Raw genomic sequence first — 18,942 nt, forward strand, 5'->3', positions numbered from 1 at the left:
GAACAGAGTGTATCTGTTGTATTTTAAGAGATTAGTAACTAACGGTTGTTGGTACTTGTCGGGATGAAGTCCTTTGTATTTTTCTCTGTTTTTCCCTTTCTGTACCTTCTGTTTTTTTTTTTTTATGTAGTTTGTATTAAGTTTTATTTTTTAATTGTATGCTTTAATAAAATTATATGAAAAAGTGAGCTGTCACATATCCTTATTTTCTGAAATAATGTTGATTTGAGCAGGGCTCTTAAATTTTCTCCTCAGGGAGATAAGGATAATTCATACTGAACCCTGCTGAGAACCTGAGAAAAATGATAAAGATGACAATGTTGATATTTATATCTTTTATTTTCTGTATTTGCCTTTAAAAAAAAAACAGTAGGCATTGTTTTATGGTGGTATTTTATTCTAAATTTTATGCTTTATCATAATGGATATCTCTAAACTATAGCTTAGCCAAGGATGTTTATAAAAAAGGAGAGAACATAGAAGACAATATCAAAATAGATAAAAATAAATAATTTTAAACATTTTAAACTAATACATTACATCTTAACATTTTGCACATGTAAGATTCCTAATTATAGAAGAAAATAGGTATTACAAATCCTGAAAAGAATGTTAACTTCCTTCAGAAAACATTGAATGAGATAGATATATAGATAACTATTCATATGTATCTTCTCTCATCACTATCCTAGAACTTTAATAAAATGTATATTTATTTAAACAAATATGCTGACTCTTATTTGTTTACACTGCTATAAAGTCAAGACCATGTTGTTAAAAGAACGATAATGCTGCAGAGCGGAAAATAACACAAATTTCTTATCTAGCACTTAAAATTGACATTAAAAAAATATCTCCGCTATCTTGCACAGGGAATATATTTGCATTGTCAGTAGGTTCATTGTTGTTGTCTTGATTTTTAAATATTTCTTCCGAGTAAGAGAAATAATTTGAAAGTCAATCTGTTCTACAGTTACAAAATTCTAAGTTGGCTCCCTCTGCTGTAAAACTTTGATTTCTAAGTGAGAACTCAAAAGAAAATAAAAGTTTTGCTTAGAAGTGCAGAATAAAATTCCAGGCAAAGCAAACTTGAAATATTTAATTGTCTTCCTTATAAACAATAATAATACATTTATGGGTAAGGTTGTATGGACTTGAAAGTTCCTACCACCAAACAGATCTTTTCTGAAAATAAGGAGAAACTATTCCAAGCCATTTTTAATTGAAAGGTCAGCATTGTCCATTTATTGACAGAAGGGGTCTTGTGTCAGCAAACTGATGTCCTTATATATGAGATGTGTTAGATGTCTCACAACTAAGTTGTTAAAAATCAGGGAAAGTACTGTGTTGACTTAGTGTTTTAAGCCCCAGTAAGCTTCTTTTGAAATAAATATATACAGTATTTTACAATACTGAATATTAACTTTGGATTTAGAAGTTCTATTCAATATATTACAGAAGTTCTGTATCAGTGTGCTTCCTTTCTGAGATGTGTGTATATGTTATTTGATAAAGTCTCAATTTTCATGTAATGATGGGCCTTTTCTAGAGCGGCACAGTTGCAGGCACTGATGATGTTACCTAGTTGGGTAATGAAACATCTGCAAGAAAATAACCAATTTCAGAGAGCACCAAGGACTTGGCGATCTCTCAGTTTGATTGTTTTCTTGAAGAAGTTTCATTACCCAACTAGATAATATCATCAGTGCTAGCCAGAAAATAAACAGGCTCAGAGAGCACCAAGGACTCAACTCTGAACTGCAAATACTCTTTACAGTTTGATCTTAAGCCCATTTTTTTCTGAATATGCATCGAGGCCCAACATTTTTTCCTCAGATTTTTCTATAGTGATCATGCTCTTACAGTATTCCATGTTAGGTCAGGCTACAAATTTATAGTGCTGCATAACTTCTTTGGCATTTTTTCTCTCTGTTTTCTGAGGAACCTGAAACCTCCTGGTTTCAAGGAGTCCCTCCTGCCCTTGTTTCAGATTTAAACATGAAAAATGCTACTACACCATTTGGAAATTATTGGGCCTGTAGGAGATGGAAAATGGGGGATTCAACTTTTCTTTCTTCTCCTGACAGGAAATTTTCTTCAAAGATATAGTTTTTATTGGGAAGAAGTTTATTCTGGCTTGTTAAAAGGTGCATGTACAACACAAAAGACACCTATTTTTTAACATATAATTAAAGGAGGAAGCAAAATCAGAATGAGACTGTTTGGCATGAGGGTTCTGTGCCTCCTTTATATATGGCAGTGTTTCTCATAATAACAGTTGGGAGAGACCTTGGAGGTTCCTAGTCAAATCTCCTGCACAAGGAGAAGACCATACCATACCATTTCAAAAATGTGGTTGTCCAATCTCTTCTTAAAAGCCTCTAATGATGACAGACCAAGAACATCTGGAGACAAATTGTTCCAGTGGTTAATTGTTCTCATTATGAGGAAATTTCTCCTCAGTTCAAGGGGTTTTATCCTTGATTAGTTTCCATCTATACCTCAACAACTTTAAGATATGGGGCCCCAAAGGTGCTTCTTCAGGAGGCAACTGGACTTTTTTTTTCTTTTGAAGATGTTTCACTTCTCATTCAAGAAGCTTTGTCAGCTCTGACAGGATAGTGGGGAATGGGAGGATTTATATCCATTTATTATATTTATATCTTCCATTCCCCACAATCCTTCCATTCTCCACTATTCTGTCAGAGCTGAAGAAACTTCTTGGATGAGAAGCAAAATGTCTTCCAAAGGAAAAAAACAAGAAAATCCAGTTGCCTCCTGAAAAAGCACCTTTAGGACAATCATGACCTGGATGACTGAGAATCTCTACAGACTTTAAGATACGTGGACTTCAACTCCAAGAATTTTGGTATGCTGGCTGGAGAATTCTGGATATTGAAGTCTACATATTTTAAGATTGCTGAGGTTGAAAAACACTGATTTAAGGGCAATCACTCTGTAAACTGTCTGGTGAGTTCAAGGTTTAAGTCAACGATTCTGAGTATAGCAGATCATGGTTGAGGAGAAGTCACTGAATAAAGTACATTTTGAATAGGGCTTGGTACAAATAAGATATGGGTACTTTATTACTGTAACCTTATGTCAGAATTGAAAGGGTATAATTGGAAGGATTGTTTTTCAAGGAATACTACAAATGTTCTTGACTGGATTAAGATCTCTCACTTAAATTGCATTGCAAAGAACGCCTTCTAGTAGATCTGATTAGTCTACAAATCTAGCTAAATGTACTGCATAGTGTTATTATATCATCATTTCCAATAGATAATGACTAATTAAAACCACTCATATAGAAAAAAACAACCCAGCTATTAGAAAAGAGCAAAGGTGACTAAAAAAAAAATCACAGAAGGTCATGGGAAATGGTTTTCACCTTTTTTCTCTCCATCCTTACTTTCAAAGCAATCATTTAATCTGTGTACCTTATTACATTATTACTAAGTGCTAACTTTGAAAGCCCACCTTGCTATATTACCATTAAAAAAAAAAAACAGATTTGCTGGAATCATTTTACAATTTAGGTTGAAGCTGTTGAACTGGTTTCAAAGGTGTAATAACAACCACTGATAATTACCACTATCTGAAAATAATCACTAGGAATGACAACTTCTCCGTTCTTGATCCACTGTACTGTAGGGGCTGGTTTTCCAGAGACAGCACATTCAAACTCGATGTCCATACTTTCATAGGCATAGAGATTTGAAGGGTGAGTGATAAACCATGGAGGAACTGCAAAAACAAAGAGAAAGAGAGATCAGAATGAAAGCTGTTACCAGAAACCTAATACAGAATTATTTATCTGTGACAAATCCTCAGCTATCAGACAAAATGCAGTCAGTAGATCAAACTTGGGTGGTTAAGGTATTGGCCTAATTACCAGGAGACTATGAGTTCCAGTCCTGCCTTAGGCAAAAAAGCTAGCTAGGTAACTTTGGGCCAAACACCAGGAAAACATGAGTTATAATCCCACTTTAGGCACAAAAGCTGCCTGGGTAACTTTGGGCGAATAGGAGAACATTAGTTCTAGTCCCACCTTGGACATTAAAGCAGATTAGGTGACTTTGGACCAATCAGCAAGAGACTGTGAGTTCTAGTCCCACTTTAGACATGAAAGCTGGACGAGTCACTCTCTCTTGGCACAACCCATCTTACAGGGAGAAGGAAGGAATATTAGGCATGTTTGCTACCTTGAGTTATTTATAAAAATAATAAAGGCAAGATATAAATAAATAAGTAAATAAATAAAAATATACCATCCAATTCCATTAGTATTGTGATACATGGTCTTTTACCTAACTTGTGATTGCTTTACAAAATAAACAAGGGTGAGAAACAATTTTCCAGGACCGCAGGAAGAAGATGTAAGCCAAACGATCTTTTCAGAGGACAAATTCTTATTAAGCTGGCAATTATCTGTTGTCTTGTATTACTATAATGTATTAACACTTTTCCTGTATAGTATGTGATATGCTAATTTAATTTAATTTCATCATTATCATAATACTAGTTATAGTATGATAGAAATTTGCAATTCAAGGGAAACTGCTAATAACATCACATTTCTAATGAGTTTTTCTATCATCAAAAAAGATGGGAGGTGGAGGGAATCCATCCTGTTCATCAGTTTTCAACAAGGGAACAATATTCATTATTCTGAATATTCATAGCTGCAAGAAAGCCAGATTAGATTTTTAATTTTCAGGATAGCATCCACGGCTTGTTTTTTGACATGGAAAATGCAATTGTGTTTCTGAAGTAGCCATGCGTGATGTCAGAATAATACAGTTTTTACAGTTGTATCAGTACAAGGAGGAATTATCTAACAGAATATACATATATAACTAATGCTGAGTTCTTTGGGTTGCAAAATTATCAGACCCTATAGATCATTATATTTATTTTACACTTATTGATAGCTCAAGAGTCAGTTTGGGGTAGTGGTTAACGCAGAGGTAGACAACGATGGCCCCTTTATGACTGAGCATGGCTGGCTCAGGAATTCTAGGAGTTAAAGTCCATCAGTTATGCAAAGGCCATTGTTCCCCACTCTGGGTTAAAGCATCACGCCCAAAATTGGGAGACCATACATTCTAATCCTGCCTTAGGCACAAAATCAGCTGGGTGACCTTGAGCCAATCACTCTCTCTCTCAACCCAAAGAGGATTTTGTTGTTCAGTCACTAAGTCTTGTCCAACTGTTCACTGTCAACCCTGAAGCCATCTTGGAATGTCTTCAGGGTTGCCACAGCGAGGATGAAGAGAGCTGTGGGAAAGGGAGGGGGAGTAGAGATAACGGAGGGAATATATAGCCAAAATAACATTCTTTCTTCTGAGAACCAAGGACATTCTCATTAGCACCTGGAAGGGCATGGGCGGGAGCCACCTAGTTTGAGGAAGGTAACCTGATTATGGCATGTGATGATTGTGAGTAATGGAGGAAAGAACTTTGGGTTTTGAATTGAGTGGGGAAAACCCGGGGGACTTCAGAGTCAGGTTTTCACCAGCTGTGCCAATATGACATGCCTAATAAATCTATACATTGAGAAAGCCTTGCGCCTTGGAGTTTTGATTTCATCTGAGCTGTTAACTTGGAATCCTGACATTCACGATCTTATGAACTATAGCACATCAGCCTCCCCAGTTCTTCTCCACCCAAACCCATGTTCATTGCATCAATGATACTATCTAACATCTCATCCTCTGCTGTCCCCTTCTCCATTTGTTTTCCATCTTTCCCCACATCAGGGTCTTTTCCAATGAGTCCTCTCTTCTCCTTTCACTCCCTGAGAAGTGATCACAATTCCACAGAAGAAAAAAAGAAAGGTAGATAACCATCAGCCCAAAGGACTTTTATGAGGCATGTAACTCAGTGGTGGGATTCAATTTTTTTTACTACCGGTTCTGTGGCCATGGCTTGGTGCATGGCAGGGGAAGGATACTGTGTAAAATCCCCAGTCAGAATTTCCGCTACCGGTTCTCCAGAACTGGTCAGAACCTGCTGAATACCACCTCTGATGTAACCCCAGAAAGAGAAACATATGTTTATTTAAGAATATACATCTTTGGACTTCCGGTTTGGGCTTCTTTGGCGACGGACCGAAATTGCGATCGTCTGCGGCTTTGATCCATGCTCAACATTGGAGCGCCCCGAGCCACCTGGATTTGGGGCTAAAGCCATCCCGTAGAAGTGGTGAAGAAGGGGGAGCCATCAGCAGGGTTGAGGAGAGTTGCATCTCTCCTCCTCGGCTGGCCGTTACTCCCTTTCCCAAAGGCGGTTGCAGCGGCGGTCAGAAATGGCCACCTCAAAGAAGAACCCGACCGGACAAGATTGTGCAGGAGGAAGTTTAACGGAGAAAGGTTGACTGACCAGATTGAATGGAGAACATCTATTTAAGGTACCTGGAACCTGAATTTTAAAGACTAAAAGTATTCCTTAAAAAAGATTTTAAGCTGCGAAAGAGAAAGGGAAAGGAAATTGAATTGGCTTTTTTTCCCTCTAACATTGACAGTTTTAACTGACTTGGAACATTAAGAAGAGATTCGAATAAGAAATTGATACTAATCCACTTTGACATTAATAGGCTATTTCTAGCTGAAAATAAAGTGTCAAAGGGATAAAGATTCTTGGATAATTTAAAAACTTTCTTTAAAGAAAGAAAGAAAGCAGCAGAGGGAAAAAGGAAAAAAGAGGGTGGAATCTGGAAAATGGAGGAGACCACCTGGAACTTAAAAAAAAAATGATAGTGGAATTTTAACAAGACTTGCAAAAGATACATTGTAGGTGAAACATTCTTACAAGATAACAAAACCCCTGGAAAGAGAAAGTGAAAAAAGAAGCAAGAAACAATTTTGGATTATTGGATAATTCCTGGAACTTCGGATGGAGGATCCTAATGAAATAAACTAAAATCAATTGGGGGTTGTTTAATTTTTTTTTAAATGGCATTACTCCTTGAAGAGTTAAAAATGAGACTTAAAGAACAAAAAGAAGCACAAGATGGAAGAGGATCTTTTGGCTTTGTATTTCAATTTTTAGAAATGGAGATCTTGAACTATGAAAAACAACAAGAAACGCTGGCAGAACAAGAATGGCGGGACAACGAAGAAGCCATCTTTAATGACCAAGCAATTTTAAGTGGGGTAAAAAAGGGAAAGGGGGGAAAGGGAGTTAAAAACTTAAGCACTGAAGCAACAACCAAAAAAAGAGAGTAATTTGAAAAGTACTCATAATATCAGGAAGAAACAGAAGGGAGGATCACAGAAGGGAGAATCAGATAGAAAATGGAATAAAAAGGGGAGGGAGAAGAAGAGAGGGAAGAGGGAAAGGAAAAGAAGGTACAAAAGACAGAAACAAGATATAGAGGTACAGCAAAAGCATACAAGAATTAAAGGTATAAACCTATTTAAAAGACACAGAGACAATGGTTAAAATTTAACTTAAGGAGAGGATTCTGCAAGGGTGCATGGGATAGCATTGTTATATTAGAAATAGAAAAGGGTTAGAAAATATGTTAGATGATTAAAGTGATAGAAAAAATTTCTATTGATGTGTAGTGGAATATTTGTTTGTAAAGAGAATAAGGCTCTCAATGATTTACAAAGAACGTTTAAAAAAAACTGAAAAGAAACATGGAAGATTTTTATCAGTTGACAAGATGAACTTGAATAAGAATAATAACTTTATTGACTACTGTTAATAACTATTGTTTGGTTTTTTTATTTAAAGACAGTAATAAGTAAAATATGATATATAGCTGATTAAAGTGAAAGACAACTGATAGGCAATGTTTGTTAAAAGAAATATAAATGTAAAAGATTGTTATTAATATTAATGGCATAGCTGTACGTGAATAGAATAATTAGAAATTCTGATGGACCACATTTGTTAACCATTACTAAAGAGCTCAGTGGTGGACAATTTTTTGTACCTCACAGTTGGATTTTTGCGATTTCTTTTTTTCTCTGAAATTGGAATCTTCCCACTTTTTCTCCTCTAGGAACTCAACCTGCCCTGCCCTACAATTTGTTCATTATCTCATCACAACATTGTGAAGGAGAAGACACAGAATGATAAGGACTTGGCAATATCACTTAATAAACTTTCACTGGTGACGGTGGATTTGAACTTTTATTATTATTTTATTTAATTTATTTATTTTTGTCAATTGCTTACAAGATAATAGTTATAAGTAAAAACATAGTTATGAATGCATGGATACATATAAGAAAAATAAAAAATCAAATCACTCTAATCAAATAATTTTACTAAGCAACAAACAGCCTAATTTATTACAGTAATTACTAAACACACTGGTCAATTATATTCACTAAATCACTGATTTTACTAATCAGATATTCAGTAATTACACTATATGCACTAAACACTCAATCATACTAATCAATAAAAACAATAAATCAATTAATCATTTGATAAAAGTTAATTATTTTAAAGAAATTGATTTTTTGAGATAATGAAAGTAATGAAGTAGTATTGAGAGTTGGTAAGTAAAGGGTTATTGCTTTGCTTTGCTTTGCTTAGCTGTTGCTGATATCTGAGAATAGGTTTATAACCCCTAATAAACTGGCAGGAGGTCTGTTTTCCTGGGCTGTTTGAAAACAATCAGTGAGCAAGGGTTTACACTCTCTTTCTTGTTTTGTAGATTGAGTTTTTGAGATAGTAAAGAGGCACCCTCTAAATCCACCCTCTAGGAGTAAAACCTTCACACCTAGATCCTACTAGTTCTTTTTAATTTTGGGTAAAAAGGAATTAGATAACCTTTTTAGTCTCAGGAGCCTCTGAATTATTTAACCATTAGTTCAGAAGTCAGAAAGTAATTTAAAATACAGGTAGTCCTTGACTTACAATAGTTAATGTAGTGACCATTTGATGTTACAACTGATAAAAGTGACTTGTGACCGTTTTTCACACTTAAAATTGTCACATGATCAAAATTCAAATTTTTGGCAACTGGTTTATTTTTATGAAGGTTGCAATGTTCCTCAGTCTCACGATCCTCTTTTGCAAACTTCTGACAATCAAACTCAATGGGGAAGCCAGATTCACTTAAAAACCATGTTACTAACTTAGCAACTGCTGTGATTCACTCAACAACAGTGGCAAGAATGGTTGTAAAATGAAACAAAAGTTGCTTAACAAATGTTTTACTTAGCAACAGAAATTTTAGGGTCAATTGTGGTCATAAATCGAGGACTACCCATACCAAGTTAAAAACAGGCTTGTTAGAGCAAGGTAGTGTAGCAGTAAATCTCCAAAATATCTCTGCTGAGTGTTGTTGGAATCAGTGTTTACAAAATCATAAAGGAATAAGAATGAAGCTCTCTTTAAAAAAAAAGAAAGTTGGAACATTTTTTTCATCATACAGCTTTGAACAAATTTATGTATACCATTGATAGTGCTAAATAGTTATCAAAGTTAAACAAAGCAATGTCATTTTTCAGAGAGGAATAATACAGAAAGATGAACAAAAACCACCAATAATGATATTAGCTTTCCAGACTTGCACCCTGGTTCATGTGATGGGAGTTCAACTCACATTATTCCCCCAACAATGTGATACAACAGCTGTAGAATTATAAGAGCCAATTTATTTGTAGGGTAGTAGATTTCACAAAGGTGAAGAGGAATGCGACAGTAGATCAAAGGATTGCTGTAATCAATTCCTACCTGTTCAAAGGAGATATTAATAAATTATTTCAAAAGAGAATGGGGTTCAATTTCCTTGACATACCACTGACAATGCAACATGACTGGGTGACTTCAAAAAACCATTTCCTTTTTATTTTCTGAAAACTCTCTTTCCTCCATATTTGTATCTCATTCTACTTCATGACAAGAGCTCAGATGCCAAGAAATGAAATTCTGCATCAAAGACATGCAAGTATTCAAGCTCACAATGAAAAATGCCAAGCATGTTCTCTAATGAGCCCACAAAGGTATCTCAGCAGCCAATTGAAAGATTACTGGCAAAGGAGCTAGTTATGGAAAGTGCATGACCAGATGACTTTACCATTTTCTCAAAATGTCTTCTTTGGAAATGGCATCCTCTTTCAGTGAAAAGAGGGTAAAGCCAGTGGAGGCAGAAAGAATTTGCTCTTTTCAAATGCATAGAGATTTATTGTGGTTATTCCCAAGACTATCACGAGTGTCATCTAGCTCTTGAAGAGACAGTTGGGGAAAGGACAAGTTAGGAAATAGTCTGGTGAATTGATGAGTGTCAGTGTTTGAACTAACCAACTCAAAACCAATAAACTCTGAGACAATTAATTCCTCAAAGTTCCATTTTATTAGAGTGGTCATATTGGCACATCTGAGAAAGCCCAAATCTGAGAATTTCAGTTTTTCCCTTCCCAAAAGAGAAATCCAAGATCCATACCCTTCACTCATCAGTCCATCACATGGTCCAATCAAATCTTTGTCCCAAATGGAGACATCATCCCAGTCACACTCTTCCAGCTGCAGGGCAACATGTCCTTGACTCTCTGAGAATGTTCTTATGTCTATTCTTCTACCCCACTATGAAATTCCCCCTCCCAAAATCCCAGGTACTGAATGTGTCAGCCTCCAAGCTTCCAAGAACAAAAATAGTGTTCAAGGCTGACAATGACTACTAGAACTAAGAAATTGTGCTGTGATGGGCAGACAGAGAGAGAGAGGTAGTGAGAAATGAGGGATAGGTTATCATAGGAAAGGGGTTGAATATCCATGTCCAACCTCAGTTTGTAGATTGCTGGAGACCTGGATCTCTCTGGCTGATGTACTTAAATGCCAAATCTAATGTAGTAAAGTCATTCTAATCCATATTTTAAACTCGGATTAAATGAAGATGGCATGTATGATCAAAACTTGAGTGAGTAAGGAAAAGGGGTGTCTGTTTGTGAGTTATACTCACCTGGCTTTAGATATTACAACAGTCTTGATCTCAAGATACAGGTAGTGCACTTTCCTCTCCATTAGGAAATTATGATTGTCATTAGACCTAACTACTTCCAGAATACATGAAGCTTCCAAGTAGTCTTCAAGCTAGCCCACACCAGACACCAGACAGGACCCAAGGTCCTGACTATGCAAAGAGGCTTCAGAAACAGCTCAGCACATAGGGACAGGATGCAGGCAAGAACAACATGAACAACCAAATAGTTGGCATTGTGTTCAGGAATATCTGCACAGTGTATGGGCTACACCAGAGATGTCCAACATTGGCAACCTTAAGACTTGACGACTTCATCTCCCATAATTCCCCAGCCAGTAAAACTTGAAGTCTAGAAGTCTTAAAGTTGCCAAGGCTGGAGGCCCCTGGGCTAGACCATCCCAAGTTCAGATGAGAGATTCCATAGAAGTTCATAGAAAATAACAGGGGCTAAGATTCTGTGAGGCTTCCAGATCCAGACAGACAGGTAGTACTGACCAATCAACCAGGTATCCTAGTAGTAGGCCAGAACCAGAATACAGTGGTGGTGATTGATGTATCAGTGCCAAGTGACAGTAACATAAAGAAGAAGGAGTATGAGAAGTTGGAGAAGTATTAGGCCCTGAAGAATGTGGAAAGTAAAAGCCAAGATGATCCCATGGTAGTAGGAAGGAACATTTGAGGCTGTGACTCCTAAGCCAGGAGAGGGGCTCTAACAAGTCCCAGGAATGAACATATAGCTCTCTATCCAGCAACAGTGCAGTATTAGGAACAGCTAAAATTCTGCACAGAACACTCAAACTTCCAGGGCTTTAGTAGAAGACTTGACTTTGAGGCAAACACAGAGGAATGAGAAGGGATAAGCACTTAGACTTATATACCACTTCATAGTGCTTTACAGCCCTCTTTAAGTGGTTTACAAAGTCAGCATATTGCCCCCTAAAATCTGGGTCCTTATTTTACCCACCTCAGAAAGATGGAAGGCTGAGTCAACCTTGAGCCACTCAGGATCAAACCACTGGCAGTGAGCAGAATCAGCCTGCAATATCGCATTCTAACCACTGTGCCGCCATGGCTCTTATATAGAAATATAAGATGGATATGTATATATGTATGTATGCATGCATGCATGTAAAGTATGTATGTATTGGATATATGTATGTATGTATGGTATTCAGCTTTGTTCGGGGCACAAACAGATCCCCCCTGATACCTTCAGCTCAAACACACCCCAACCAGGCACCCAGATGAAACCTAGCTTCGTAATAAATGATAGCCGTCCATTTACTCAGAGCCAAGTTGCACTAAAAGCCTCCAATACAGGAACACAATGCTGCCAGTCAAGACAAAAAAAGCCACAAAACAGACAGAAGATATTAGAAACACCAATCAAGCAGAACACAGCAAATTCCCAGACCAATAAACACAGACCAAGACTCCCAACCAATCAGGATGAAGAAAAAAACATTCTGGCACAGCAGTAGGCTAGCCCCAAATTTAAAACAGAAATGGCTGTGAAAGTCTGACTCACATACGAACACTATACAGAAGCCTGATGATGGCAGATGAGATTCTGCCGAAACGTTGCTACAACTTTAAAAGCACAACTACAATGACGTGGGAAAATACCCGAACAAAGCTAAATACCATATGTGTGTGTGTGTGTGTGTGTGTGTATGTATATATATATATATATATATGTGTATATATCACATGAATTTTAATTTTAAGTAACAACAGCCTTTCTAATCATTCTTAATGAAGAAGTAGATAGAAGAATCACAAATCTAGGAGGGAAATAAAAGCAAGTAACTTTAACTCCAATCAATGTTCATGATTTATTTTTCATTAAGATTTTGTCCACAGAATGCCCCAAACAGCAAGCCTAAGAAAGAACAGAAATCATAATGTACAGCTAGAATTTTATAACTTTCATGATACAGCTCTGAGATAGAGAAGAAGAAGAAATCTCTGGGGGTAGAAACTGAAATTAAAATAAATGTGGAAATATTAAAAAGAAGGATCACAGCTGAATTGGTTTTCTTTTTTCCTATCCTGTCAATTTGTTGCTCTAGGGAGTAGGTAACCTTTGTTCTCAGCTCTAAAAGTTAAGTGCAAAAAGATGAAAGGGAATCAGAATAAGCCTTGCAGTTATAGACACTCCATTATATTACTTACCCTCCCAGTTTTTATGAGATGATACCATTTCGATCAAATGCAAAGAAATCATCAAATTCTAATTTGATTAGTAGCAAAGCAAGTAATCCAACTTTACTGGTTAGAAAAATATTGCTCTTTTTCACATGTTGTTCACAATAGCATAAGCCCTACGGCAGGTTGAGATAAACCACAGTCAGACATTATTGATGATCCTGTGCATTTGTTCATCTCTTATTTTTTTCATTATTATTTGAGAAAAACCACAGGGCTGTCAAGAGGATTCTCCCTGGGCTTTGGGAAAGACCAGCCGTGCATCTCTAGAATTCATGAATTACTGTTCCTCTTCTTTATCACCCAAGATTGTGGCATTAAGCCCAAACACAAAGTCAGTATGCCATCTACTGTGAACTACAATTTTCAAATGTCTACAGAGATACTCAGTCATTCAGATCATGGTTTGAGACCAAAGGTGCTTTTTCAAAAAGCAACTGGACTATGTTTTTTTTTTACCTGGAGGAAGATGTTTCATTTCTCATCCAGGAAGTTTCTTCAGTTCTACTCTCGTCCAGTCAGTTAGAATTGAAGAAACTTCTTGGATGAGAAGCAAAACATCTTCCTCAAGGAAGCAACATAGTTCAGTTGCCTTTTGAAAAAGCACCTTTGATACACTTTTGGAAGTCCTGCCTTTGCATATATCTGAGGTTGCCTATAACAAGGTTGACTCAGCCTTCCAAGATAGGTAAAATGAGGACCCAAATTGTTGGGGGCAATATGCTGACCCCGTAAACCACTTAGAGAGGGCTGTAAAGCATTATAAAGCATTATATAAGCCTAAGTGCTATTGCTATCTGTTGTCCTTCTCTGCACATTGAGACCTTCAAGAAGAGATTGGACTGTCATTTGTCAGAGATGGTGTAGAGTTTCCCGCTTGGGTGGGGGGTTGGACTAGATGACCTATAAAGTTCCTTCCAACTCTGATTATCTGTTATCTGTTATGTTCCAACTTACATGAATCTTTCTTAAAATGTGTTATCCGGTACTATTATGACTAGATTCATACATCAAGATGTTTTATTTAATCATGGCTTATTCAATAAACCATTTGGCTATTATTTATTATCATCATTTATTAAATTTGTTTGCCACCCGTCTTGCCCCAAGCAGACTGTGGGCGGCTTACAACATTAAACTGAAACCATAAATATATAAAATCACATTAAAATTAAGATAAAATATAAGCTATGAATAAACATGGGGAGGAAGGGAAGAGGTGTTTGAATGACACTCCAGGTTTGTAACTCATGCTTTACAAAGAACAGTGCCTAGATTCATACAGCAAGGTAAGCCAGGCACGTCCAGCCTGCAGAAAATAGCAATAGCACTAAGACTTATATACTGCTTTATAGTGCTTTACAGCCCCCACTAAGTGGTTTACAGAGTCAGCATATGGCCCCCAACAATTTGGGTCCTGATTTTACCCGCCTCTGAAGGATGGAAGGCTGAGTCAACCTTGAGCCTGGTGGGATTTGAACTGCCAAATTGTAGGCAGCTGGCAGTTAGCAGAAATAGCTTGCAGTACTGCAGTCTAACCACTGCACCACAGAGGCTCCTAAATGGGCTGCATGTGGCCCTGGGCAGCTGGTCCTACAAGATTGCAAACTTTTAATGTCATTATATGGTTTTTCTATTTATCTATGTCAGTGGTTCCCAACCTTTTTTTCACTCTGCACCCCTAAAGAAATTTCACTCAAACCTCGCACCCCCTGAAATTTAGACTTTAGGAACTACTGAACGCGTTAAATATATGGTAGGATTGAATCTTTTCAGCTATGTATGTGACGGCCACTAAATAACGATACTTAACTCTAAAATGAAAACAAAGTTAATCCATTGCATAATAAATAAAAATGTCAACATATAGCCAATATCCTATTATTTACCTGGACTTGTCTTGCACCCCCTGGAATATCGTCTCGCACCCCCAGGGGGTGCGAGCACCCCAGGTTGGGAACCCCTGATCTATGTTGTGTATTTTATATGCAACCCAATATAATTCCTCTTCACTCGATATTGTCCAGGCGAACCAAAAGGCTGGACAGACCTGAGCTAAGCCCATTTGCAAGAAGCCAGCGATTTATCAACTAAAGTGACCCAAATGGGGATTTGTGTGGAGGGCTGCCAAGTACAGTAGTTATTTATTTATGGGAATGGGGAAAGGCATAACAGCTCAGCAAATAGCTGACCCAATCTACTGAATTGAGAAAGCTGAAGGAGAACAGTTACCCTATTGAAAATAAATATTGTCTAAAGAAAAGCAACTGAAATTTCCTTGCTGTTTTCACTAACTCTGTGAGTGCTGCTTTGATCTCAATACTGAGGGTTTTTTTTTTTTAAAAAAAGACTTGATAATTGCTAAATTCAACAATTCCTCATTGACGGAGAATTCTTTGGACCTTTTACTGAATTATGTAAAAAAAAAGTTGATTAATATAAATTGTGCCATAGTTATTTGATTTACTTTGCAGGAAGGGAAACTATATTGATCAAAGGACTGAACTAATTCAGGGCAAGGGCATAAGGAACTAGCCATGACTGGGTATGTGTTTAATCCGCTTGTTCCTGATCCTGTGCTTGAAGCTATTCTCACATCAGGGACATCCCTAAAGAACACAGGATTATAAGGCTGGAAGGGCGTTGGAGGACCACACCTAGAATACTCCAACCAGTTTTGGTCACAACACTATAAAAAGACATTGAGACTCTAGAAAAAGTGCAGAGAAGAGCAACCAGGATGATTAGTGGACTGGAGACTAAAACATACGATGAACAGTTGCAGGAACGGGGCATGGCTAGTCTAGTGAAGAGAAGGACCAGGGGAGATATGCTCCTCTTCACTAGACCAAACTAGTTTTGCAATATTTGAGTGTTGCAGCATTTCAGGGGCTGCCACAGAGAAGAAGGGGTCAAGCTATTTTCCATGGAACCTGAAGGCCAGACAAAGAATAATGGATGGAAACTGACCCAGGAGATATTCAATCACGAAATAAGGGAAAAAAATCCTGACAGGGAGAACAATCAATCAATGGAATAGCTGGCCTTCAGAAGTTGTGGGAGCTTCATCACTGGAGGCTTTCCAGAAAAGCCTGGACAGCCATCTGTCAGAAATGGTGTAGAGTCTCCTGCTTGGGCAAGAGGTTGGACTAGATGACCAAAAAGGTCCCTTGCAACTCTGTTAATCTGTAATCTGTAAGCACTTGCTCAAAGCAGGAGATCTTATGCCTTCCTGGTAAAATTGTTGTCCAAACTATTTGAAAACCTCTTGTGATGGAGCATCTACAATTCTAGGAGGCAGGAAAAAGAAAGAAAGCAAATCAGAATAGTAAAACAAGGAAGGGGAATCAGAGTATTACCTGTGTATGCGTATTTGAAGCCCCATCTCCCTTTTTTACATGTGTGGGTCATAAGACATCCATAAAAACTTCAATCTCAGGATTTCAATATCGTGGTGGTGACCATAAATTTGACTTTTTGACACCCTCTTCCCTATAGAAACATCCATTTTATAATTAGGTGTGGCATTCAAGCCCTCTCCGATTCATATTTACAAACCCATATATTTTCCATCCCCACATAAATTCAGTATTGATGTTAAATTAATACATATACTGCCATCCAATCTGTTTACAAGTCAGAGAGTGTTCCAAAATGGATTTTTTAAAAGAGGGTTTGAAAGTTTGAAATAACTCATTGTTTTTTGTTTTAAGGCTTACATTCTTCTTTGAAGACGTGGCTATACAAGGAGAGACACAAAGGAGAAAAATAATTGGAAACCACAAGCCATTCTTTCATTCAAAATTAAAAGCCCACGTGACGATGAAAGTGTGAACACGTCTGTTCTGCGATGCCCATATAATTGTATCTCTGGGAAGAAATAATATAACCTTTTTTCTTTACTTGCCTGATTGTTCCCAAGTTTTTGTCTACATAATAGATAGATAGATAGATAGATAGATAGATAGATAGATAGATAGATAGATAGATAGATAGATAGATAGATAGATAGAGTAGATATAGATACTTCCTTTTTTAAATAATGCTTATGATCCAAGGGGAAATAAAAGTTCCAAAAATTCCCTCAAGCCAAACAGAGTGTTGGCACGGATAAAGGGGGCTGGAGACTAAAACATAAAAAGAATGGTTGCTGGAATTGGGAATGTCTAGTTTAATGAAAAGAAGGACTAAGTGTGACATGACAGCAGTGTTCCAATATTTCAGGGTTTGTCATAAAGAAGAGGGGATCAACCTGTTTTCCAAAGCAACTGAGGGCAGGACAAGAAGCAATGGGTGGGAATTCATCAAAGGACAGAATCAATTTAAAACTAAGGAGAAATTTCCTGACAGTGAGGACAATTAACCAGTGGAACAACTGGCTTCCAGACATTGTGGGTGCTTCACCACTGGAAGTTTTTAAGAAGAGAGTGGACAACCATTTGTCTGAAATGGTATAGGGTTTCCTGCCTGAGGAGGAGGTTGGACTAAAAGATCTTCAAGCTCCCGTCCAACTCTATTATTCTGTTATATCCAGGTTTTTCAGAAAGTGTATGGAAGTGCTTCATTATTGCTTTCTTTCAAGATCCTGTTTTGTCTTCCTGGTCTAATTTTCCTTTTGAGATGCATCCAGATGAATCCACTGCCAACTCTAAAAAATTAGGGTAGAAGGAACTAAAAAAAAAGGACCCTTAATCCATCTGATTTTTAAATCATTCTTAAAGAATAAAATAGCTGTCATTTGAAATGACAAAATGAACCATATTCAGTTTCATTCCACAGCCTTTGTGGGGAAAATGTTACCTCTCATCAGTAATTTCTCCCATCTTTATTTTTAAAACATAGCTACATTTTCTTTCTGTTACTGAAGAACACTCAAGGATATATTGCCAGATTTAGAGACAATAGCTACAAGCTGGTAAATGCTGATCTACCTTCTCAACATTCTTAAACTTAAAAGAAATGGCCACAGTCTTGTTGCTATTCTTTGGAAAATAATAATCATGCATCCTTACAATTTAAGAAATTTCCCTATATATATTCTTTGGCTCAGTATTTGTAAACAGCAATGGATCATGCCCAGTATTTCCTAGCCGAACCACAGAAAACTACAATGATCTAATACATATCGATTTTACAGAAGACAATGTTGAAAAAGCACTATGCAATCTAACACCATCTCTGTCTATTGGACCGGATGGAATATATGCCTACTTCTTTAAAAAACTATCCACTGCCATAGCTGAACCTTTTTGAAAAATCTTTCAGGACCAGCTTCTTGCCTAACCTATGGTCACAAGCCATGGCCATCCCCATCTTCAAAAAGGGAGACCCCAGCCTAGTTGAAAATTACAGACCAATCTCTTTATGCTGCCTCACCTATAAAGACATGGAATCAATTATTAACCAATCCATCATCCCCCACTTAGAGACAAATAACCTACTCTCTAATAAACAATTTGGTTTCAGAAAAAAAACTATCATGTAATCTGCAACACTCACACTGAAAAAACTTATGGACTACACAACTCGATCAGGGCAAAGCAATAGACCCAATCTACATAGACTTCTGTAAAGCCCTTGATTCAGTGGTACACAACAAACTACTCCTAAAACTAAAATCTTATGGTATCTCTGGACACCTGCATAACTGGGTAGAAACATTCCTGTCAAACAGACAACAAATGGTCAAAATTGGGAGCATCCTATCAAATTCTGTACCTGTCAATAGTGGTGTCCCCCAAGGCAGTGTTCTAGGACAACTCTCTTCATACTCTACATAAATGACC

The 18,942-nt window shown here is 37.2% G+C and overlaps 1 protein-coding gene across 1 annotated transcript in view; it reads right to left on the reverse strand.

Moving 5' to 3' along the window:
* Positions 1–18,942, reverse strand: part of DCC (DCC netrin 1 receptor) — a 1,175,771-nt gene that overhangs the window by 370,050 nt on the left and 786,779 nt on the right. Inside the window, exon 6 of the mRNA XM_087927493.1 lies at positions 3,593–3,747. Coding sequence (XP_087783619.1) covers positions 3,593–3,747 — 155 coding nt within the window. The remainder of the gene's footprint in view (positions 1–3,592; positions 3,748–18,942) is intronic.

The sequence above is a fragment of the Pseudonaja textilis genome, chromosome 2, assembly GCF_049901715.1.
Source record: "Pseudonaja textilis isolate UNSWEBS1 chromosome 2, rPseTex1.2, whole genome shotgun sequence".
Lineage (NCBI taxonomy): Eukaryota > Metazoa > Chordata > Lepidosauria > Squamata > Elapidae > Pseudonaja > Pseudonaja textilis.